The sequence below is a fragment of the Nannospalax galili genome, unplaced genomic scaffold, assembly GCF_000622305.1.
Source record: "Nannospalax galili isolate Female #2095 unplaced genomic scaffold, S.galili_v1.0 scaffold215, whole genome shotgun sequence".
NCBI classification, from domain to species: Eukaryota; Metazoa; Chordata; class Mammalia; order Rodentia; family Spalacidae; genus Nannospalax; species Nannospalax galili.
This window is the reverse complement of record NW_008338533.1, coordinates 3,985,962-4,010,707: the sequence shown is the minus strand read 5'-3', so window position 1 is coordinate 4,010,707 and position 24,746 is coordinate 3,985,962. Positions and strand designations below refer to the sequence as shown.

The 24,746-nt window shown below is 46.2% G+C and overlaps 1 protein-coding gene across 2 annotated transcripts in view; it reads left to right on the top strand.

Moving 5' to 3' along the window:
- LOC103734272 (ubiquitin-conjugating enzyme E2 E2) overlaps positions 1 to 24,746 on the top strand; it is a 315,167-nt gene that overhangs the window by 221,584 nt on the left and 68,837 nt on the right. For both annotated transcript variants that reach the window (XM_008833155.3, XM_029563532.1), the window contains one exon: positions 9,422 to 9,554. In XM_008833155.3, coding sequence (XP_008831377.1) covers positions 9,422 to 9,554 — 133 coding nt within the window. The remainder of the gene's footprint in view (positions 1 to 9,421; positions 9,555 to 24,746) is intronic.

Sequence of the window (24,746 nt, the reverse complement as noted above, 5' to 3'; positions counted from 1 at the left end):
GAAAGAAAGCAGTATCTTTGAAGAGAAGTTATTCCTGTGCAAGAGGAAGTCAGCATCCTTAAGGAGAGATTTTTCCCGTGTCCCCATCTTGTCCAGAGTCGAGAGCTGTGAACTTCAGACCTGATCCAGCTCTCCCAGTTCCTCGCTTCACCTGTTACAGCAGTGCCAGCTGCTGGAGGCCCAGGCGCTGCGAAGGGCCGTGCGCTCTTGTGAGCACCTCACATACCTTAGCTCATTTGCTTCTCACATCAGCTCTACAATGTCGCTGCTCTGTGAAAGGTAAAAGAATGGAGACAGTCAGAGAGCTAGTAAATCACAGCTGGAATGAGTGGCTGGCAGTCCCAGGATGGAGACCCCGCCTCCCTCTCCGGCTCTGGAGTGTTCTTTCTGTACCACTGCGCTGTGCTGGAGCCCACCGTTTGCAAAGGTGTGTGCCTCTGGCTCTCCAGCAGACCTCCCTGAAGAATCTGTGTGCCGGCCATTGGGCTGTTTGTCTCCTCCTCGTCCTAACATTGACTCTGATAGGAGAGCGCCATGATGGTGAATCTTGGTGCTACATGGCAGTGCCAGGGAGAGAGTAAATAAATAAATAAATAAATAAATAAATAAATAAATAAATAATAAACAAGTTGCCAATTGTGGGCATTCACAGTCAGCCTTTTAAGAATAGAAAGCGATTTCTGTACCAAGCGTTGCTCCTCATTTTCTTGCTCAAGAAACAACAGATGCCTTCAGCCATGGCGGAGTACGGTGAGTAGATGGGAGGCTTTAGCCTCCTTTGGAATCGGAATACCCTGCCAGTGACTCTGTACAGATCCAGAGCACCTTTAACTCCTAGGCTCTGCCTCATCTGCCTCCTCAGTGGCAGTTTTACCTTGATATGCTGTAATGTTAGAAACTAATAAAGCTACAGTCAGAATGGGACCACAGACGTTACCACGGCACCACGAGTGTTACCATGAAACCAGGGAGTCTTACTATGGCACCTTGGAGCTTTGCTGTGGCACCACAGAGCTTTATCATGGTACAATGGGGCTTTAACATGAAACCACAGAGCATTGCCACAGCACCATGGAGTATTGCCGTGGAGCCTTACCATGGCACCATGGAGCATTACATTGACACCATGGAGGATTACTGTGAAAGCACTGCTGTGGCTCTGTGGAGCTTTACCATGGAACCAGAGAGATTTACCATTGTACCACAGAGCATTGCTGTGGAGCCACAGCACCACAGCCTTACCATGGCACCACAGAGTGTTACATTGGAGTGTTACCATGACACTGCAGATCTTGACCATAACACCGTGAAGCATTACCATGGTACTGCAGAGCATTACCATGCCACCACAGAGCTTTATCATGGCACGACGGTGCTTTGCCATGCCACCATGAGGCATTATGGTGGCATTACGGAGCATTGCCACGCTACTATGGAGCTTTGCTGTAGCACCAGCTGTTGCCGTGATCTCCTGGAGCTTTACCACAGCACCACAGAGCATTGCCTTTTGTCATCTGTGAATAACTGGAGAACTAAGTGTTCTTTTTTTGAGAAGCAACTTGCCTTTTTTTTTTTTTTTCTCGGTATTTTTGACACAGGGTCTCCCAGCTAGCTTGGAACTCACTCTGTAGACCAGGCCGGCCTCCGTGTTACAGACATCCGCCTACCTCTGCTTCCCAAGTGCTGGGACTAAAGGTGTGCACCACCACACCCAGTTCAAGCAACTTGGCTTTTTCAGAATTGTGTAGTGCTTGAGGTGGTGCAGGTTTGTCCCAGCACTTGGGAAGTTAGGGCAGGAGGGTTGAACACTCAAGGCCACCCTGAGCAACCTAGTGAGACTCTATATCAAAAGTAACAACAGAAAAGGACGGGGGTGGAGTGGCAGTGCGCTTCCCAGCAGTGTGCCGGCCCAGCATGTACGAGGCCCTTGGTCAAATTCCTAGTACCATAAAAAGGTGCAAGTTGGCGGGGTACGCGCTCTTGTCCAAAGCTTGTTTCCACTGCCAATAAGATCAGCAGACACGTTGACACTGCCCAGACTTCCCATCCAGTGCATGGGTGTTGGGGTCCACTTACAGAGAAGCATCACTTGCCACACTGGCTGGCTACCTCCTCATATACCCAGTTGCTCTTACAGTAGAGATAAAAGTCTTTTGGAAGGCCTGGGCACTCTGAGACCTTCCACTTCCCGCTTAGAATAGAGTTTAAAAGCAGAGTCGTGGCGTGGGAGGTAGGACAAGAGCAGATATGGCCGTCGAGTTTCTGCTTTGTAAAGCAAAAACAATAAAATAAGAAGGTAGCTGGAGTTAAACTGAGTGCTGAATGACTTTGATACGTTCCTGGGGCTAAAAAACGTGCTGGGCTACAGGGAGAGCGCAGCAGTAAAGAGCACATGCTGCTCTTGCAGAGGGAGGGCCCATCGCTACATCAGGCAGCTCACAATGGCCTGTAACTCCAGCTCCAGAGGATCTGATGCTGCCTTCTGGCCTCTGAAGGCTCCTGCACACAAGTGCTATAACCCACACACATATACACATAATTAAAAACAAAACCTTTTTAAAAGTTTGTTTTTAAGTCCCAGTAGTCTTGCAGATGCTGTCCTGACCACCGGGCCCCAGCAAGTACTTCAGTAGGTCACGCTACAACATGGTGGTAATCCTGCCGTTACCATTCCACACCACACCAATCTTGAGTCCTCATACTAAACAGCCAGAAGCCTGGAGCCCCCACTGTGGGATTCCAGAGCCCAGGTTTCCTTCCACAAGGGTAGCCTTGGGCAAAGCCTGTGCTTTGCTGATCCTGACTCCTCCGGAGGAGCAGTTTGGGTTTTTCTGATCGCTCCTGCCGTCGCCTTTGCCCACACGCGCTGAGAGCTGCTCCTTATGCAGTGTTTTACTGCTAGGAGAGGAAGAGAGTTCACTGGGAAAGTGAAGACAGGTTGAAAAGGGTTCCGTGAACTCATTTGTTGGGTCCTTTAGGGTAACTGAAGGTCTCAAAGTTCTCTAATTCTGAATTTCAAGAGTTCTGATTGTCCTCTCGATGGACCCCAAGTTCTGTTCTAATGCTCATTCCTATGATGTGGAAAAGTTGAAGCAGATAATTTTCAAACCCTTACAACTTTATTTGTAATAACCCATACATGTGGGTTTTGTATAATATATCAATTTGGGTTGTTGGGGAGTTGGTCTTCTCTTTGTGCTTGTAGGTAACTGTGGCTTATGAAGGAAAAGGGAAGGGGTCGAGGACGTACTTCAGGGTAGAATGCGTGCCAGTACACGAGACCTTCTGTTCAGTGCCCAGCACCACAGAAATGAAAGAGAAACAAAAGGAAGAAGTGAACTTTCCCTGCCACTTTCCCTGCGCAGCTCACCTCCCATTCCCAGTGGGGTTGTAAGTCATCAAGAGCAGATCTAGAGTGCGTGGGAAGATGTGTATAGCTTTAATAAAAATGCTGAACCTTTTCATAGAAGGGACTTGAGCACCCACTGATTTTGATGTCTTAGGGAGCCCTGTCACCAGTGCCCCCAAGAAATGACTGCCCTTCCCTCCCTGGTCAGTCACACACAGCTGACACTGGTGGGCTTCCAGCTGGACTCACAGATGTGTGTTCCAAACTTATGGTCGAATTCTACTTAAAATTCAGCTCCTCAGTGAGGCTGGTGCCTAATGACCCCATTTTGCAGATCAGAAGCAGGCATGGGGGCACTGCATATTCACGCATTGCCTCAGCAGGTTTTAACTGGCAGGGCCAGGATTCAGATGAGTAGGTCTTAGAGCAGAGTCTGTGTGTTCTTTGCCAGGACTTAGAACCCCAGGTGTCCCCCACCGGAAACCTTTGCTTCTCTTGGGGAAGTAAGATCACTGAAAAGCAAGCTGGTCTGCAGTGTGGCTTCTCACTTCCGTGATCTGTGTCTAGAATATACCAACTTCTGTTTTGTATGGAGCCAAACAATCCTCAGCACGCTCAGAACCACTTTGGTCAGTCTGGGTTCCCAAGGCTCTCGCATGTATCATCCAGTGCAGTAGCTACCAGCCAGCCACTTGGAGCTAATTGAGACTAAACTTTTAAAGACAAATGAGATTGAGGTTCCAGTTCCAGTCCTACAGCTCCCTTCCAGTGTCTAGTGGCCACGTGTGGATGGTGACTGTCGTCTCATATAAGGATGAGCCAAGCCCAAGCCTGCGTTCTCACAGAAGTTTTAGTGGACAGCTTGTCCAGAGCGGCACCGTGGAACAGAGATATAATGTGAGCCCTCGAAACCACGTGGAAACAGACACAAAGATACAAGTTTATAATATATTTAGCCCAGGATAGCCCAAATATTACCATTTCAGCATATCATTATTAGTATCTTAATTAAAATTAGTAATAATAAATTTTACTTTCCTTTGCAATGACTTCAAAATTTAGTATGTATTTCTCATTTACTGCACATCTTGGTTGACCCTTTCACATGTCAGGTACTCGTGACTGCTGGATTATGTAGCAAAGCTTTAGATATTTTACTCCAATGACATCTCACCTGGGACACACCATATAGAAATGAGACAGAGGGCTGTGCAGCTTGGGTACCAAGCTGGAGGGTTATGAGCAGTGCAGGCGTACGGTTCCTAAGATAGTAAAAGTGGGCAGTGCTAAGATGTCAGTGTGTTCCAGGTGACATGAGGCTTGCGTGCTTGGAAGGCACAGGTCTGTTTTTAAGATAGTCGTTACTACAAGTAGGCTGCGTATTTCTTAGAGACTCAAGTCAGCCAGGTGAAGCAGCCCAAAGTAATACTATCAACTGGTGTTTCAATGGACTCTCAGCAGTATAGGAGGCTGACTTTGAAGACCCAGTGAAATCTGGATTTCTGATTGAGAGCCGGGGACAATTTGGCACCAACTGGGGTTAATGGTCTCAACGTTGCCCTCTTTGCTAAGCTCTGTCCACTGATTTTGTGGTAGCACCGCTTGGTGACTTCTTACCACAGTCTCTAACTACCGATGGTTCGCATTCTTGGAAGATCCTCTTAAAATTTCTCAGTGACTCCAGGAAATTCTGTCTTAATATTGGAGAAATGTATTTGTACACATCGTTTCAGAGCTGTGTGTGCGCCTGTGTTTTTAACTGAATTTCTTCATCTACCTTTGAGATAATGTTGTAACTCTAACCCTATAATTTACTCTCCTTTTAGCTTTTCCTCCTGATAAACTTCTCTATTCACAGTGGGTCTAATTATAGCTAAAGGTATAAGTGTGTTATTCCTCTGGAAATTGAGCTCATCTGGCAGCAAGAGGCTGTTGTTATACACAGCCCTGTCATCTGGGGGATGTCCGTCTGAGCCTTAGAGCCAGCTCCAGGGATGCGAAGTTGGGACAGAGATGCTGTTCTTGTGCCTTGATCCACTGTGTGCAATGTACTTCCGTGCCCTTTACAATATGTTAGCTGTGATTTTATCCACTTCATCTTTTAATAAAAGGAGGAATCAAACACCTGAAATAAAATGGAATGTGGCTTCCTCCTCATCACTAGACCCGTGTGACTGCAGCGCTCCAGTGCATTTTAACCCTTGTTCCTCCAGTCCTTTCATGAGTTGAGGGCTGTCTTTTCCAGTCCATACCTTTTCTTTTTACTTTGTATTTATTCACTAGTTTTTGGGACTGGAAATTGAACCCAGAGCCCTCATACCTTATAGTCAAGTGTTCTACCACTGAGCTATGCCCTCAGACCTCAGGGTTTAGTGCACGGTGGGATCACACTGTATTACGCCACAACTTGCCTTTCTCACATAGAATTAACTTTCATCTTTTTTCCTTTTTCTTTTTGGTTTTTTGTTTTGTTTTTGAAACAGGGTCTCCCTGTAACCCCAGCTGTCCTGGAACTCACTATGTAGACCAGGCTGGCCTTCTCACGGAGATCCACATGCCTCTGCCTCCCGAGTGCTGAGACTAAAGGCCTACGCCACCATGTCCAGTTCCTTTCACTACTTTTTATTGGATTTTAAATTATTTTGAGTACAAGGGTATGTGTATGTTGATGCCTCTGTGTACAAATGGAGATCAGAGGGCAACTTGTAGGAGTTGGTCCTCTCCTTCCACCATGTAGGTCCCAGGGACCAATCTCAGGTCATCGGGCTTGGCAGCAGATGGATTTACCAGGTGGGCCATCTCACCAGCCCACATACGTTTGCTTTATATAAAAATGGTGTGGGGGGGCGGCTCAGGGCTGGGGAAATGGCTCAGTGGTTAAGAGCACCTGGGTTTGATCCCCAGCATCCACATGGCAGCTAGCAACTGTCTGTAACTCCAGTTCCAGGGAATCCAGCACCCTCTTCTGACCTCTGCAGGCGTTGCATGACACAGGCACACTTAACATGCAGGCAGTACGCTCACACGTAAAAATAATTTCTTAATTGACTCATACACTAGAAACATCTGACACTACATGATTAGATTATAAAACAGATCGTTCTGCAATCCACACACAGTAAGAAGCACAGGAGGCCCAGAAACATCTCTTCTAAAGTCTTTCACCCTGTGTTTTTGTGCCTCTCAGCAGTGCATTTTCTTAACTTCTTGCCATTTTTTATGCTGCCCCCTGCGTGCTTGTTTCTAAACTTGGTAGAAACCACACACACTGAGCACTTTTAGGATCTGTTCCTATTGGTGTGTAGGTTTTCACTACGAGATGGTTTTCCTTTGGGTAAATTCATCCATCTCAGGTCAACGGCCCTTTATGTTGCTTCCCATGTTGCTGTTACAAGTGGTCCTGTGTGTGTGTCTTCTGATGTGCATACTTAACTGTTTTGGGGTATGTGAGTGCAAATGCTCTGTTGTATAACAATATATTCAACTTACCTAAGTCCACATTCTTTCTTAATAAACTTTCATTTTTAATGGAAACTGCCATTATATATACATATACAGGGGCACAGCGTTGACTTCAGAATGGGGAGCTGGCATGCCCCTCACCTCACACATTTGCCATATCTTTATGTTCGGAATGTTAAGAAATCGTGTGCTAGCCATTTTGAAATATTTAGTTGTTGTCAACTGTAGCTAGTTGACCTACTATGCTGCAGGACATTGACCTACTGTGCTACAGGACATTGGAACTGATCCCTTCTATTCGGTTGCAGCCCTGAACTAGGGACTCTCTCTTCCACATGCTTGCCTTTTCTAAGGAAAGACTTCAGCCAAGAGACACAGAGGTTAAGCAGAAGTTTGTTTGACAAAGCAGAGCAGAGTGCACTACAGGGAGAGAGCAGGGAGACTGGGCTGAAGGGAGGCACCCTTCATGTTGTGGGTGGTTAAGGAGGTTGTCAGTGTTTATGAGGTGGGTAGCATGTTTGTTGGGGAAGGTGACCCTTTTCCCACATTGTAGGGGATGGGTTCCTCCTTTCAGGTTATTTCTGTCCGTTATTATTTTGAAAAGACTCCAGAGGGAGAGAGGAACACAATGTAGATGGTAGAATAGTGGAGCCATAGACCCTTTCTTAGCAGTGTGAAACCAGGAGAGAGCCCTGCTGCCTTGGCATCCGGTGCTGCTGGAAAGTCCTAACTGCAGCTTCACAGATGCTTAGCCCCAAGGAGACACCCTCACCTCTGACTTGTTGCCTGGTCTCACACCCACTCACCACCGTCTCTCCACACTCTCCCCTGACTCCCTTCCCAGGCCCTGGATCACACTGTTCACTCTCTACCTCTACGAGGCCAGTGTTCCAGCCGACTCCTGTGAGGGCATGTGATGTGGGTTTTCCTGTGCCTAGCTGGCTTTGCTGGGCGTCGTGACCTCCCGTTCACCCGTGAAGCCAAAAGGACAGAACTTCATTCCTTTTCTTTTTTCAATGAAGATGAGCTGTGTTCTTTTCCAGAGTGACTGACTGCCTTAGCAGTATGTAGGAATCTGGTTTTCCCCAGTCCTCGTCAGTACTTAGTTTTGTTAGCTGTTTATTTTTGCCTGTTGACTAGTTACTTCAGATCCCATTTTCCCAGTTTTGATGAGATTATGTATCTTCATTTGTGTTTCCACTTTTTAGAAATGTCTATTGGTGTTTGTTTTAATGGGTAGTTACTATTTTCCTGTTACTTAATAAGAATTTTTATGTTCTACCCTTCGGATTTTCTTGGTTTTAAATGATCCAACCATCAATGCTCAGTTTATAACCTGAACTGTGACTCAACCTCTGAAGTTTTTATTTCTGCGTGGAAAGGATGGAAGAGGAGGGCAGGGAGTCAGGGAGAAGAGAGGTGGGAGGTGGGGACAGGAGGGGGGGGAGGAGGAAGTGGGGTAAGGAAAGGAAGTCTTCTGTGCCTGTGAGATGATTATTTTCTACTTTAATCTCTTGTGAGATGGATTACTTTTTTATTACTAGACTATCTGCATCCTGGAATATTCTCATTTCATTTTCATACGTGTTTTGTGATGTGCTGATCAGCAATGACTTTTGCACATGTAAACGGATGTCCAAATAAAAGCCAAAAGAAGCTAAGTTTGCAGCAAAATCTTTCCCAGGTACATTAATGGTGCTGCCCACTTCACTCCAGGATGTTCTAGCTGTTCACTCTGGTAACTCGAAGCAGAAAGAATGCTGGGAAATATTTTGCTCTGGGCAGCAGAAACAGCAGTGCTGTGCAGATCAAACCTGGGCGTTGCGCACGCTAGATAAACCATGGAGCTGCAGACCCCAGAAAGCTAAACTCTAACCTCTGTTGCCTCCCTGCTGACTGGGGAGAACTAGTACCACCCTGTCTTCACATGTGGCCCATTCCCCTTGGTGACTTCACATCTGAGATGCAAGCTTGTAGATGAGTGACCTACTCACCTGTCTGTCATTACCCAGGGAATGTGTGCTCAATGGACACTAAGAACAAGGCAGAATCCATTTGCTCATCAAGAAATTTCTATTCTAGGGTGGGACAGAGAATGAATCAAAATGGCACATCTTACCATCAGTGGGATGGGGTGGGGAGAAGGAGGAGGTCCTGACTAGGAATGGTCCTGGCCTGGGTCTCCCAATGGTGGCTGTTTACTGTGCCCCGGGAACCTCGTCCCTGTGCTCCATTCTTGGTGGAGGGATCAGGCTCTTCTGCACTAGCCTGTCTTACTTTGAAAGTTTGTGTCTTTGAGCCCAGGACTGAGTCACCCTTTTCAAGATGTCATAGATAGTTTCATACTTAGAGCTTGTGCTTCTGTCATTGGCCTGTGTCCTTGCGTTGTGGGAGGCAAAGGAGAACCTTTGGCTGTGTTGTATTAGCTAATGCCAGCGTGTTCCGTTTCCAGAATGATGATGTTGGCATATGAGCCGCAGGATAGAGTTAACCTATTAACTTTGCTGTGTCTTCTGGAATTGCCCAGTTTATTGTTACCATGAATATATTTATCTGATTACAGACTTTATGTAATTTCTAAGCACATTCCATTTGTGTGTCTTATTTCAGTGCTGGACCCAAAGGAGACAACATTTATGAATGGAGGTCAACGATATTGGGACCCCCAGGATCTGTCTATGAAGGAGGGGTGTTCTTTCTTGACATTACCTTTTCACCAGACTATCCGTTTAAACCCCCTAAGGTCAGTATAATGTATTCATGCATTTTCAGCAATATGTACTATAATATGTGTATACTAAGTATATATATGGGTATATACATAGATCTGTTCACATAGGCAACTTCCTAGAACCCACGGTGTGTAAAAGGAAAAAGATATGAGAAATTATAGACTGTTCTTTACCCGAATTTCCTACTCATATCCCTTGATTTTCCTCATTCACACCTTTCCCTGGCATACATTGTAATATGACAGAAACCACCAATTGGACCAGGGCCAGGCTGGGGAGCCGGAGGGGGCCTCACAGGCCGACTCACACATCAGCTCTGAGCACGGAGCTTTGGCACCTCCACAGTTCAGCTGCTCACAGAAGACAGGGCCCCTAGAGACTGCAGTCCTACCAAGAACAGCCAGTTATGAATATACAGGGGGCTGGGAGCATAGCTTGGTGGTAAGGCCCTGGGTTCACTTCCTAATGCCAGAATGTGTCTGTGTGTACATGTACATCTATGTACAGATTTTTAGTAGTAGCCCATTAATAAAACTGATAATGAAATGTTATTTCTTTCCTGCTTCACAAAAGTCGAGCGTACAGTGTGATCAGAATATAGGACTTTCAGTCACTTAAGATTAAGTGGTGCACTTCAGCAGGCTCTGTCCCTGTCCACCGCCTGTCAGTCACTGGACTTTTAAACTTGTGTCCATTGGTGTTTGTTTTCTGTTCTGGCAGAGGAAAAGACCCTGAGCTCTCTGGCTGTGTGCATTAGTTACCAGGAAAGCTCTTGTCTATCTCCGACTGAGCTTCTCTCAGAGGGGAACAAGCATCTCTGAGTTAATAAGCCATTTTAAAGGCAAGAGCAGGCCCTGCCCGCACCTCTTGCTCTAGCTTCTCCCGTCCCCCTTCCTTCCATCCCACTGGTGCTCAGAGTCAGCCTTGAGGCCAGATAAGAAAGTCATAGCTCCAGTAGTCAGCCAGGCAGTAAGCGAGTCTGGTTTCAGGATTTAAGCTGGGGAAGTGAGCTCCAAACCTTTGCCTGTTAACACATTACAGTGCATTTATCCAAGCCCAGGGGCCTCTGGCACTGGAGGCCTAGAGCTCTCATTTGGTAAGTTTTCCGTGACAAAGCCCTAGGGAATGAACATTTAAGGAATATTTGTTTTCTCTCTTTGCTGGATGGGGAACCTTCTGTCCTTCCATCCTACTTCAATTTTTGTGTGTGTGTGTGTGTGTGTGTGTGTGTGTGTGTGTGTGTGTATCCGTGGGGGTGTGTGGGGGGGTGTCTGTATCTGTCTGTGTGTATGTGTGTGTGTCTCTGTGTACCACATGCATGCAGAAGCCTGCAGAGGCCAGAAGAGGATGTCAGATCCTCTGGAACTGGAGTTACCAGTAGTGAGCCACCATGTGGATGCTGGGAACCAGCTCAGGTCCTTTGCAAGAGCAGCAAATGCTCTTAATCACAGAGCCACCTCTCCAGCCCCCTTCCATTTACTTTGGACCAGCCTGTAAGTCACCTGGAGTCCCTGCTGTCCTTGCAGTGACCTGAGGACATTTCTCCAGCAGCCTCTGCAGCACAGGATGCAGAGTGAAGGAGAGAGCAAACCTAGCCAGGCGTCTGTGCTGGCCTGTAAACCTGCTGCAAAGTGCAGTGAAGCGGACATCTCAGTAGTGTGCAAGCTCACCTACAGTCTTGTGGCAGCCTTTGTAGGTCAGGCAAGCTAAGGGTAAGAACTCCCAAGTTGGGTAAAAGAATTCTGCTTCTGAAAAGGCAGTGGACTGATCAGTCAAAACTCGGCAGATGGAGTTTATCGTGGCTAGATGTGAAAATCAGAAAAAATAGTCATGAAGGGAGGAAGGGAGACTGCCGTAACTTTCATATAACTAGATTGTGAGGGCTTTGGGCTGAACTAAAGTTCTGTGTGAACCTAAGGTTCTTGTACCTTTAGGGAGACTTTTTAAAGAGAAGTGTCATAATTCAGCAAGTCACACTGGGGAACTTCTGTTCATCTGAATAGTTGAGGGGTCTCATTAGCATTCATGGTCAGCTGTGCTGACTCAGTTCCTCTCCAGGGAGGGGCATGTCCTGGCTTCAGTAGGGTGTTCTCTGACCCCTGTAAGGCTTGGAAAGGTGTTCCAGCAGTGTACACCAGGAATCTTCTGGACTCTGACCAACTCTAAGACCAGGTAGTTTCCACTGAGCTACACAGTCACGCAAGAGAAGCTCACTAGTGAGGATGGGGCATGAATAGGACTGTCTGTCCTCGGGTGCCAGGAACTCTGGTGTGGGTCGAGGTTAGACTTTGCCCTAGATGGCTGAAAGCCAGAAGCAGGGACGTGAGGCTGTGGACTCCAGGAACGTCTACTGTTGACGAGAAAAGCCTGACCCACCTTTAAACAGTCCACTCTGACTGGCTCTGCTCCTGAGATACCCAGCTTCCCTTTACAGGGCGTGCTCCCCCAAAAAGCCAAATTACTACCAGTTAAAAATATTACCAGAAAAAGAAAAAAGTCAAATCCCTCCACTGACTGAATTGGTCTTGACAAGCTCTGAGGGAAAATCAGACTTCTGTAACTGGAATCACGATTTAAGTACACATTTAACAGAACCCTGTCGGAAATTTTCGAGAGCAAATTGACACCTTCTAATTTATCAGCTTTAAAAGCTGAGTTTGGTAGGCAGATGGCTTGCTGGAGGGAGAAAACCATGAGCTGCAACCAGGCTTTTGTCCTCCCTGTGAAGCTCTACACCCAGGCTTCTCCAGCCTGTCCCCCACGCCATCCCTGTCCCCTTTGGGGTGTCTGGACTCCTGGCTCCACCACCCTCTCCTTTTGCTGTTTTCCACACAGACTTGCATTTGGATTAATCAGACATTTACCTGCACTCTTAAGAACGGACCAGTGTCTGGGAAAATTACTGATGAGAACAGATATGCCTATGTCGATATCCTTGCTATAGAATAGTCCAAGTATCATGCAATTTTTTTTTTTTACACATCCTCCTGCTTCAAACCTTTAGTGAGGGCTATTAGACATGACCCCCTGGCAGAACTCACACAGCCTGAAAGTCAGGGAGAGTTTGTTTGGCGTGTCTGGTCACACTTCTGGAGCTTTGTGGGTCCATCAATTTGAGTACCCCACATTCCACACCTAGTTTTTCAAAATTGGATCACTTGCTGACCAATGATATTCTGTTGTGACAGTGTCTGTTTAATGGGGTTCTCTCTGGGACAGTAATAGACTGATGGTACATCTAAATGGTTGGTTGGTTGGTTTCTTGAGGCAGACTGTCACTGTGTAGCCCTGGCTGGCTTGGAACTCACTATGCAGACCAGGCTGGCCTCAAATTCACAGAGATCCACCTGCTTCTGTTTCTGGAGATGCTGATATTCAAGGCATGCACCACCATGCCCAGCGTCTAAATGGTTTTCAATACCACTTGCATTTTTCAATACAGATAAATATTTTAGTGTTAGAATTCAAATATCTACTTATTTATAAAGTAGAAATGATTTTTTAAATTTTAATTTTGCATTCTGCGTATTTGTTACAGAATAAAACACAATTATACATAAACAAAAGGGAAAATTACTTATAATTTAATCCTCAGAACAAACTACACCATTTTTGATATACCTTTTTACATTTTTTGTTGTCATTTTATGTTTGTACATATTAATGTCTGTGTATTGATATCACAGGCATGCATACATGCAGGCACACACATATGTGCACCTTTTATCAAAATTGTCACTCTCTATGACTGCATGCTTATTATCTCCTGACGCTGTATATTTCCAGTAAACATACAATTATGTTACAATATAGAGGTGTCATAATATTCCATTGTGTTGAATATACCAAAACAGAAGCTATTTCCTGTGGTTGGACACTTAGGTTCCTGTGGGTGTTGCTGTTATAACTGGTGATGTGGAGGCATCCTTATAAGTAACATATTCTGTGTTCTGTCATTATCCCAGAGGCTAAATTTGTTGACACAAAATTTCCGGGTAGATTATAGAGTTGCTTCTAAAGGTTGACAAATTTTCTCTCAAAAAAAAAACCATATGCATTCATGTCCTGGCATGTGACAGGATTGAAACCCCTCCTCCACCTCAGATTTCGAGATTCTGGATGATTTTTTATCTCTGGCAGTCCCGCTGTAGCTCGCACTCACCTGACTACCAGTAGGACCTGGAGCCACTCCCGTTTCGGGTGCTCTCCTCCAGCTCCGCCTTGGGGGAGTGATATGAAAGTCGTTTTCCTTACAAGTCCCACTCCAAATAAACTTAACAACTGAATTTGAAGAATTCAGAAACACCGTAATGGAGTGTGGAATATCCGTGTGTATGTTCTTTTGTTGTTGTTGTTTTGTTTTTGTCTTTTTTGAAGCAAGGTCTCCCTGTAGCCCCAGCTGGCCTGGAACTCACTATGTAGACCAGACTGGCCTTGAACTCACAGAGATCCGCCTGTCTCTGCCTCCCGAGTGCTGGGGCTACAGGCGTGCGCACCACACCCAGCTTCTGTGTGTACTTTTTGACCGACACCACTTTGAAAAGAGCTTGCCCTCTGTCTAATGCTTCTTGTCCAGAGGTTCTGATGGCACAGAGCTAACTAAGGGGTCGGGTAGCAAGTCAGGTGTGCGTCTTTACAACAGAAACACACAGCTTTTTCTGTCTCCCTGTGAATCTGGAAATTCATGCACGATGAGCTAGCCTTTGGGTACATGAGAGAACTTGGCGTGGTTTCATTTGTACAAGCTTAAGCAGCCTGTGCACAGATAGATATGCTGTGTCAGTTTCACATCCATTTCTTGAAAACATCATCTCTCTACCAGTGAACATTCTCCAAGAAGGAATGGTAAATTGTGTACTTGAGTGTTTTTTTAAAGCAAAATAAAACCTACATACATACACAAGTGTTTGAAGAAGGGGCTAGAGAAATGGCTCAGTGGTTAGAAGCTGGCTGCTCTTGCAGAGGACCCAGGTTCAGTTCCCACCACCGCATGGTGGCTGACAACTGTCATACCTCTAGTTCCAGGGGATCCACCGCCCTCCTCTGGCCTCCGTGGGCATGGCATGACATAGGTACACATACATACATGTATGCAAAATACTCATGCATATAAAATAAAAATCAAAAAAGTTTTAAAAGGAATATCTGTGTAAGCAAAATTAAGAATAATATTAAGAAGTCAGGGAGATGGCTCAGTAGGTACAGGTGCTGGTCACCAAGCTTGGTGGCCCGAGTTTGATCCTTGGGACATGATAGAAAGAAAGAACCAACTCTTGAAAATTGTCCTCTACATGTGTGCTATGGCACACATGCACATACATACACACATACATACTAAATAAATTAAAATTAAAATGTAATAAAAAATTTAAGAATAATATTTAAAAGTTTTTGATGTAGTTTTATTGCAAAGCATCAAATGCATTTTAAAATACATCTCAAGGTCAATTTAGAGCACATTTTATTTTGGAGAGGGGTGTTGGGGTTTTTTTTTTTTCCTTACTAAGTCTAGCTGAGAGTTGCTTAATAATGCAATATCAGCTGCAAAGAAAAGGCGCTGACTATGGGAGGATAATAAAGTGGATAATTTAAGCCCCTGGGTTTTTAGATCATTCCATTGTCCTTGTTAGATTTTTTGCTTAATGGGACAGGCCAAGGCTCCCCAAGAATGAAGAGGTGGTTAGTTAGAGCATTAGCATAAGAAGCAGTGATGCCCAGCCTTTGAAAGCCAAACCATGTCCAGCTGACACTGGAGACAGAGCCACGTGTATAACTGCAGGCTGTCACTGCTTAGAGCTCTGCTCTGAAAACAGAATGCCTGTGTCTCGTCATTTCCAACACATGTAGTACCAGCTGCTCTCTCTTCTCCAGCCTTGCAGGGACAACAGTCCTATGAAGCACATGAACCACTTGTTCGAGACTCCAGCCCCTTCATAACTATTGAGTTGCCTATTTCCTAGCAGACTCTAGTTGAATGCCCAATAATCTCAAGTTTAGCAAGTTTTAAAAGCAAACTGTTAGGGCAAGAGAGAGGGCTCAGTGGTTAAGAGCACTGACTGCTGTTGCAAAGGACCAGGGTTTAGTTCCCAACACCCACATGGTGGCTAACAACTATCTGTAACTCCAGTTACAGAGGATCCGACACCCTCTTCTGGCCTCTGTGGGCATTGCACAACATGGATGCACTTACATACATGCAGGTTAAACACTCATGTACATAAAATAAAAATAAAAATTTTGAAGACACTTGATCATGCCCTACCCCCACTCCAGCAGACCAGTCCCCCCTCCCCCAGTCTTTGTTCTCTTAATCATGGCCATTCCCTTTCCACATTGTGAGGACTAGGAACTTTATGGTCGTTCTTGACTCCTCACACAGCCTGGCTGGGCCCAGTCCACTGACTTCACCCAGCAAATCCTGTCTTGACATCTCTCATTGCCTCCCCCTGGTGACACTGTTCCCCCCCTTGACATCTGTTCTCCCTCCCCTAGACACTGTACCTCTACCAAGCATATCCTGCCCAGCTCCGTGTAATAGTGTAAGTCTGGTGCTGCGCTTAAAACCCTTCAGTGGCTTCCACCTTCATGAACAAAAAGCTCCAAGTTGCAGCCCTGGCTCTGCTCAGCTGTTTCCATGCCCACTTTTTCCACAAACCCTGGAGTTTTCTCCTCCCCTTTCCCACATTGGAATTCTAGAAATTCACACAGCTCACTCCATTTCACCCTTCAGGTCTGTCCAAAGCCCCCTTGCAAAGAGGCTGTCCTGCATGACTGACTCCAGTGCTCTGGATTCCATGGAGCCCCCACCCGTGGTGGGGCTGGCTTAGGCTGTAGCTCCCATCCCCCAGCATTATGCATTTTTTGACAGTTGTGTTCCCCGTCCATCAGTTGGCGCCTGAGCTCCATCAGTGTGGGATGTGGGATTCCTGTCGTGGAGCGTGATGCCTGGAGGAACAGGCATCTGTCGGATTAACTTGATCCATACAACTCTTCATAAAGAAATTCTTTATTATTTCCTAGATCAGAAACTGAGACCCTCAGAGGTCACATGGGAAACAGTGGCGAGCTACATCCAACCCAGTTCTACATTGAGTCTTTCTCTCCCAGAACAGAGAGAGGCCGACGTTCCTTCCTTCCTGGAGAGATGGGACTGCTTCATTCTGGTTCAGCTAATTAGGCTCTTGCGAGGTGGCAAGGGAAGAGGTTCAGGAAGCAGGAATGTCAGGAGGGTTTGGGTGCCAGTGTTCAGTTTGCCAAGAACCCATTTTCCAAGGAGGGGTCAGGGCAGGTGCCAGAGAGATGGCTCAGGCTGTTAAGAGCGCTTACTGCTCTTGCAGAGAATCCAAGTTTAGTTCCCAGCGCCCACATCAGGCAGCTCACAACCACATATAATGTATTAATTCCTTTTCTGTTGCTGTGATAAACACCATGACCATAGCAACTTACAGAAGGAAGAATTTTTCGGGCTTATGGTTCCAGGGGGGTAAGAGCCCATCATGGTGGGTAGGCATGGCAAGAGGCAGCCAGGGCAGACAGCTGAGCCTTATCTTCAGGCAGGCACAGGAAACAGAGAAACTGCTAGTGGGATGGGGCTGTGAACTCTCAAAGCCCACCCCCTCATGACGTGCTTCCTGCAGCATGGCCGCACCTCCTAAAGGTTGCATGGTGCGCTCCACCCAGAGCCACCCATTGACCAAGTGTCCAGATACTTGGAGCCTCTGAGGGACACTTATTCAACCACCACAAACTCCGTCTCCAAGAGATCCAACACCCTTTTCTAGTCACTGCATAGTATCTGCACACACACACACCAAATGTTGATTTCTGGATCTTTCCAGCCCTGAGCTAAAGAAGAATCACTTCACACTTCACGGGTTGTTTTCGCACTTAGCTAAAGTCAGTAGCACAGCTGGCCTAAAGTATTGTTTGTATTTCATGGGCCAGTGGTGTGTGGTTTTGGTCTGTGGTTCGCTTTAGGGTTTACAGAATCTTACTTCATTTTGCTTTAGCTAGATTTCAGCTGTGCCCCCTTTCTGATAACCCCCCAAAATGTCATGCCATCTGTCCTTCAACGTACGAAATTTTAAAATGAATGTGATGGTCAAAAATGGTGGTCAAGCTGAGGGACACAGCACTCAGGGCTGAGGCAGGAAGATCATGAGTTTGAGGCCAGCCTGAGCAATGTATTGAGAGCTGTCTCCAAAAAAGAAGTATTGTGTTCATGCTTTTACAAAGTACACATGGAGAGCTGTAGAGATGGCTCAGCGGTTGAGAGCACTGACTGGTCTTGCAGAGGACCCGGGTTCGAGTCCCAGCACCCACATGGTGGCTGCAAACCATCCTTAACTCCAGTTCCAGGGGAATCCGAAGCCCTCTTCTGACTTCTGCAGCATTGCATGACATGGGTGCAGTCACTTACATGCAGGCAAAACACTCAAACACATAAAATAAAAATAATAAATAAAATGTTTTTTAAAAAAATACATATGGAGCTGGGTGTGGTGACGCACGCCTTTAATCCCAGAGCTCAGGAAACAGAGGCAGGCAGACCTCTATGAGATCGAGGCCAGCCTGATCTACATAGTGAGTTCCAGGCTAGCTGGGGCTACAGAGAGACCATGCCTTAAAAAGGTTTACATGGTAACTGTGTTAGTTAGCAACATCACCTCCCACCCCACCCCATCCTTCCACCAACCCCAAGAATGATCACTTCAGCATTAGATTTTGAATACCGGCTTCATTTGTTATAAACCAAATTAAATATGCCTATTGACTAATAGCCACTTGGCTGAGAGAACATTGAAATTAGCCATATCTTGGGGGAATTCTCCCTCTATCGCTGTACAATCTATTTCACTTGTAGTTTGGGAGAGGGGCCTACAGTTTATACTGGTCCCCTCTAAGGTGCTTTTGCCCAAGCCAGTGCCATCTGTTCAGCCTGTGTCCGCTCCGTCTCCCTGATGTTGGCTGCATGCCCCTCTCTGAACCCTGTGAACTGCAGTGGTTGCTGTCACTGCCACCATAGCTCAGTGGAAAGGTCCAAACTCTGCACAGGGAAGTTCTGTGAGGAGGAGACAGAAACCTCCTGATGTCCATAGGAGCTTGTCTGTGACCAGAGCCAGAGAAAGATGGCTTTCCCGAGGGGACACCCTCCATGTGCATGGTTAGAGTCACTCTCCAGACTGATGGTTTTTGTGTCCCACACACTGAAGGTGGTAAGTGATGTGGGCATTGGCCCAGAAAACAGCTATCTTCTGACAGTCCTGAAGTCAAGGGAAACAAGGCAGCAGGTGACACGGAAAGCAATGGTCTAATGAAAACAAAATCTTTCCCTAGAACTGTCGAAGAAGCTTCAGATTTGGCATTTTTGCATCCTTGTGAGAAAGGACTCTAGGCCCAGAATAAGATATGGACCAAAGGAGCTGTGTTGATGGCTATAAACTTAAGATCAAATCCTTTACCGTGCACTTGAAACGCAGTAGGAAACGTTTCTACATTTAAGGGGAAAGCTGTATTCCTGCTTTACATAACTGGGCAGGTGCTCAGATGACTGTGCAGTGTTGCTTCTGTCCAAGCGTGTTGAAAGGCAGGTTTGAGTTTGTGTCTAAGACTACTTGTCAAACACCAGTGCCTTGATTTTCTCCCTCAGAGTTGGAGCTGGGTCTCTGGGTAGGCACCTAGCAGCCTTTTAGAGTCTTGCTCGAGCGAGTCTGAGGAAATGGGGCAAGAGAAAGCGCCAGCTCCCAGCTGGCCTTGCGCAAGGGTCAGGCAGGTCACAGTTAACTTCAGCTGTCTATGTGACACAAACCTAGTCACCTGGGAGGAGGGAGGCTCAACTGAAGAACTTCCCACATTAAATTGGCCTTCCCAGGTTGTTTTATCTCAGCAACAGACAAGGACTCATGGGCTTCGCCTTATAGGAAATAAGGAGAAAAGTCAGGAGGAAACGATGGTAGATGGAAATGAAACTGGACCGAGGCTAAGCCATAGGGTCTATTTTTGTGAAGGTGTAAGTGTGTTATGTTAGCAGGGACCTGCCCCAAATCTTAGGTTGGTTTCTAGGTAGCCCCAGCTGGCCTGTAATTCACAGGGTAGCCCACGCTGGCGTCAAACTCAGAGATCCACCTGACTCTGCCTCCCACAGTGCTAGGATTAAAGATGTGCCACCACGCCCAGCTGATTGGTTACTTTGTAAAACACCCAATGTAAGGCTAGTTGATAAAGCAGTCATTATTGAGCTATTGTTCTGTAGAACTTTGCTGTATGTAAATAAGGTGTAGCTGGAGCACAGAGGGAAGGAGAGTGGTCAGGGTTAGCAAATAGCCCAGGCCAGAAGAGCACCAAGGCTAAGCCATGAGGCTCAGAACAGCCGGAGTCTGCATCTGTACAGCAGTCCAGTGACACCTGCGTATACACACCCGGACAAGAGGATCGCCCCTGGGGAGTTCACATTCCGCCTTCCTCAACTTTGGCAAAAATGCCTTGAAACAAGATGGTTGGGTCCGTGGAGTGCTGTCCCTGTACTAAAGGTTGCTCCCAGTTTCTGCCCACTACATGCCAACATTAGTCTCTCTTTGCCCCCTTGAGACAAAGAAATACATCCCAGATACCGCTAAACATCCCCTGAATGAAGGACATCACGCCTGGCTAAGAACTACTGTGTCTCTGGAGACTGACTTGACATTTATGAGGACTCTGGTTTCTGCTCTCCGTGAAGACGTAGGGCCGTGACCTCTGAGAAACTCACAGGGTGTATTAGTTATTTTTCTGTTGCTGTGATAAAACCCTGACTGAAGCATCTTATAGAAGGAAGAGTTCGTTTGAGCTTAGGGTTCCAGGGGGATACGAGTCCGTCATGGTCGGGAGGCCTGTGGCAAGACAGGCTCAGGAAACAGCTGGTAGCTTGACAGGTCTGGAGTTCAGGTGAGAGATGTGAGCTCAGCAGATGGAGACGGGAGAGTGAGAGCCCTGAAATATGAGATCTCGCCCATAGAGCCATGCTCTTGTCAACCCAATGTGAATTTCTACATCCATAAATTTCCAGAATGATTTTCCCAAAGGAAAAAAACTGACCACTGAAAATAATCATTGGAAAAACGAACACAATAGCATTTTCTCTTCTTCATGTTCTCAGTTTTTGGAGATTAGAAAGATATTTTTCATATAAGGTATTAGTTTAATCTACATGTGTGTTTTCAAGGCCAAACTCAGGCCACATGTGTGGACCTTGTCTTTGCCTCACCTCCTCACATTGCACAACTGGTCCTTAGCTTCATCTGAGCAGAAAATTGCTGGGGGTGGGGGGAGGAAGAGGGATTCATGTATAATGGGATGGAAAAGTAAATTGTGGTGCATTCATATGATGGAAGAGTGTGTGATGATGAAATTAAAATGTAGGTGAATTTGTAGCACATCTGTGACCCTCACACGCCTCACAAGTATGCTGAAAGAAACCAACTCATGTGTGTGCGTGTGTGCGTGTGTGTGTGGGGGTGTGTGTGTGTGTGTGTGTGTGTGTGCGCACGCACGCATGTACTCATGTTGCGGGGGGGCGTCCATTTACGTCAGCTCAGGCAACAGGGAAAAACAATGTTTGGGAGTTGGAGTCCGAATCGGCTGCCTGTCGGGTTGGTTGTGTCTGGGAAGCGGCATAAAGGAGGTCCCGAGTAACTGGCCACATTCTGAGTCTTGTTCTAGGCAGTGGGCACTTGGCTGCTGTCCTTCGTAAACTCTCAGGCTGTATGATTAGGAGCTTTTCTTTATATACACTTTGTTGGGGGTGTTTTTAGTAGTTTGTGTTTTAAAAATGACCTGTGTATCTATGTTTAGGTTAGGTCTTGTCAGCCTGTGAACATGACTTCTTTGAACCCTTCTTCCAGTCTCTCTTCTTTTCCTGTTAATTTGAATTGTTTATTTATTGTTGGGTCTTTCCCTCCTTTACATTTGGCCAGTGCATTACCTGTCCCTCTGGCTTTCTGTAGCTTTAATAAGCAGTTCTTTCTTTAAAAAATTGTTTATTTATATGTGTATGAGTGTATTGCCTACATGTATGTAAGTCCACCCATGTCATGAAATATCTGCGGAGGTCAGAAGAGGGTGTTGGATTCCCTGAAACTGGAGTTACGAATGGTTGGTGTGTCGGTGCTGGGAACTGAACCCAGGTCCTATGCAAAAGCAGCCAGTGCTCTTAACTGCTGAGCCAACTCTCCAACCCCATAAGCAATTTTTTTCTGTCTCTTTCCCACTGATAAGATGCTGGAAAGGCGGCTACTTGGTAATCCAGAGATGGAACTGTTTTGTGCCAGATTCATTTACTTGGATGAATGTCCCCACCAGAGCACATTTTGAAATTTAGTCCCCTGGGTGAGGTTTCATTGGGCAGAAGAATCCCAGACCCACTGAGGCACTTGCAGGACGTTGGGAGGTGATGAAGATGGGGACCCAGTCCAGTGACACCAACTGTATCTAATGAACTGGGACACCTCACCTTGGCACTTTGCAGAGTGCCCAGCAGCAAGAAGGCTGTAACCTGATACAGCCTCTCAGCCTCCCAGCCCCCAGAACCTGGGCAAATTAAGCTTGTTTTCTTTATAAATTGTCCAAACTCAAGTTTTGTGTTATCACAACAGAAAACGTGCTAAGACACGTGGTCATCTATTTACTGCTAAAATTTGCCATCCAGCCTGTTCTGCATCTCCTGAGCCAGGATCATTCTGCCTGGTCTCTCTGCCCACAAGGAAGTTGGCAGCAACCCGGTTTGCTTTTGAACCCTCCTGCGCACAGTCTCTTTGATCATGAATAATACTTCCCCATAAAGCTTCAATTTAGGGTTGCCAAGCCAATTTGTGTGTTTTGGCACTCTGCCGGACTCTGAGACCTCAGCTGCATAACTGCCTGACCAGCACATCAAGAAGCTGTCTGTGGGTGTAAGTAAAGGATCTGACACTCCCAGAGGAGTCACTGGTCCCCACAGCACCCACACCCAGAGAGACTACATAAGATGTGACTTCAGCCCTTCGGAGGACCCCATGTCCTCCAGGGCTGGCGCTCAGGTGCACCACGTCTACTATACCCCCTGATCTTTAATGTTAAGAAACGGCTGTGAAGGAATTGAGCCCTGGGAGATTCCATTTGTTTTCAGTGTTTCTGTGCTTAACCTGTTGATCACAGAATCATTTCTGAGGTACTAATAATAGTCTGATTAATAATCCTTTCTAGGGTTTTATTTAAAATCATATTCTTCTAGCTGAAATGGAATTTAACGGAATTGGCTTGAGGAGAATTTTAAAAATCTTTGTTCTTTGCCTCTGTTAACAATTTGTTATCATTTATTCCAAGAGTGAGTCTTTTAATTTCCCTGTGCTTGCTAGGAACCACCCCTCCCCAAGCCAAAAAAGAAAAGCTTATTTGTGGATCTCTTTAAGCCAATGAAATTATTCAAATGGCAATATTTCAAGGCATTAAAAATCAGAGTGGAGACAAGTGTTGTGGCGCACACCTTTAATCCCAGCAGTCGGGAGGCAGAGGCAGGTGGATCTCTCTGAGATCCAGGCCAGCCTGGTCTGTATAGCAGATTAAGGCCTGCTGGGACTACAGGGAGACCCTGTCTCAAAACAGAAAGTAAGAACTGCCCATTTTGGAATAAAGAAGATCAGCCCTGACCCTCTTGGAACTCAGAACAGGTCAGACAAATGTCAAGCATTGCCCTAAGGATGTCAGCGTTGGGAGAACATGAGCACAGGACAGCAGAGTCTGCTGGAAGGCGTCACCAGAGAACATGGGAAGACCAGGACTGAAGAAAGACAGTGGTACTTTTGGAGACAAATAATCCTGGCCCCAAAATGCCAGGACAGAGGGCTGTAAGTCTGAGACGTTTCCAAGGTTTTATGGCGGCGGAGAACCGGGACCTGACAGTTGGCAGGCAGCTGAGTGTGTTTGCAAGCTGAAAAGATGACCTTTGAAGCAAAATGGGATCGCAGGGTGGAGAGACCAAGACCATGAAGGACACTGCAGCGTTGATCTGTCCTAGGAGCGATGAGTGCCCAGGAGCTGGTGTTGATTCCCTGTATCGCTCTGGTGTTAATTTAATACCCCCTGTTGCTTGCCCTGTGGATTAACGCCCCTGATCTTTTTCTGAAGGCCTAAACTGTGTGCAGAGCCCCCGCAGTAAACCAGCAAGCCTGACAACAGAATTTTGTTATCTTTCTCTTGAGAACTTTTGGGACAGTCTGACAAAGGGAAAGATCAGTCAACAGTCTCCCTGCCTCAGTCCTTCAAGTTCAGTTTTTACCAAACTCTCCTTGGGTGCTTTTTGGCATTTTTCCCCAGCCAGTGATCATGTCTTCTGAACTCTGAAAGTCATCTCTCTCACGGAACGTTTGTCGTCATTACATTGGATTCCCTGTGCTAACTGGTCAGGCTCCGGGGGCCGGGACTCAGCTCACTCGTCAGAGCTCACCCTCATGCTGAGCTCTTCAGCACAGTGCTTTGAAAGGACATGGGTGTGCAGAATTGATGACCATCTAAGACTTAGCTTCCCTTGATCCAAACTAAATGCTCTTTCGTGAGACTGACAGTCCTAAGAGCTAGAGAGTATCTTCGGTGCCTTTTGTATCTTCCCTAGAACCTAATACAGACCTTGTAGACCGACCGATTCAATAATTACTTCTTCAGTTTGTCTAATTGAGTGGTTTGAAACCTTTAAAAAAACAAAAGGAGGCTCAGCGGTTAAGATCACTGGCTGCTCTTGCAGAGGACCTGGGTTCAGTTCCTGGCACCCACATGGCAGCTAACACCTCTGTAACTCCAGTTCCAGGGGGTCCACACCCTCTTCTGACTTCTGCAGGCATTGCACAACATGGGTGCACTTACACACGTGCAAGCAAGACCCTCATACACATAAAATTTAAAAACAAAATAAATAACAAAAGTAACAAAATGTGTAGGCTTCAATCACCTCAGCCACCTTGGAAGAAAAAGAGTCTCTCCTCAGCTATCCTTAGTTGTATAAGTACCAGCAAATGATTTCATATTTTAGCAAATTTGGGGAGCAGGTAGCAGCATTGGTAACTAACTGTATTAGGGTTCTCTAAAGAAACAACCAGTAGAATGAATGTGTGTGTGTGTGTGTGTGTGTGTGTGTGTGTGTGTGTGTGTGTGTATATATATACACACACACACACACACACACAGATTTATCAGCT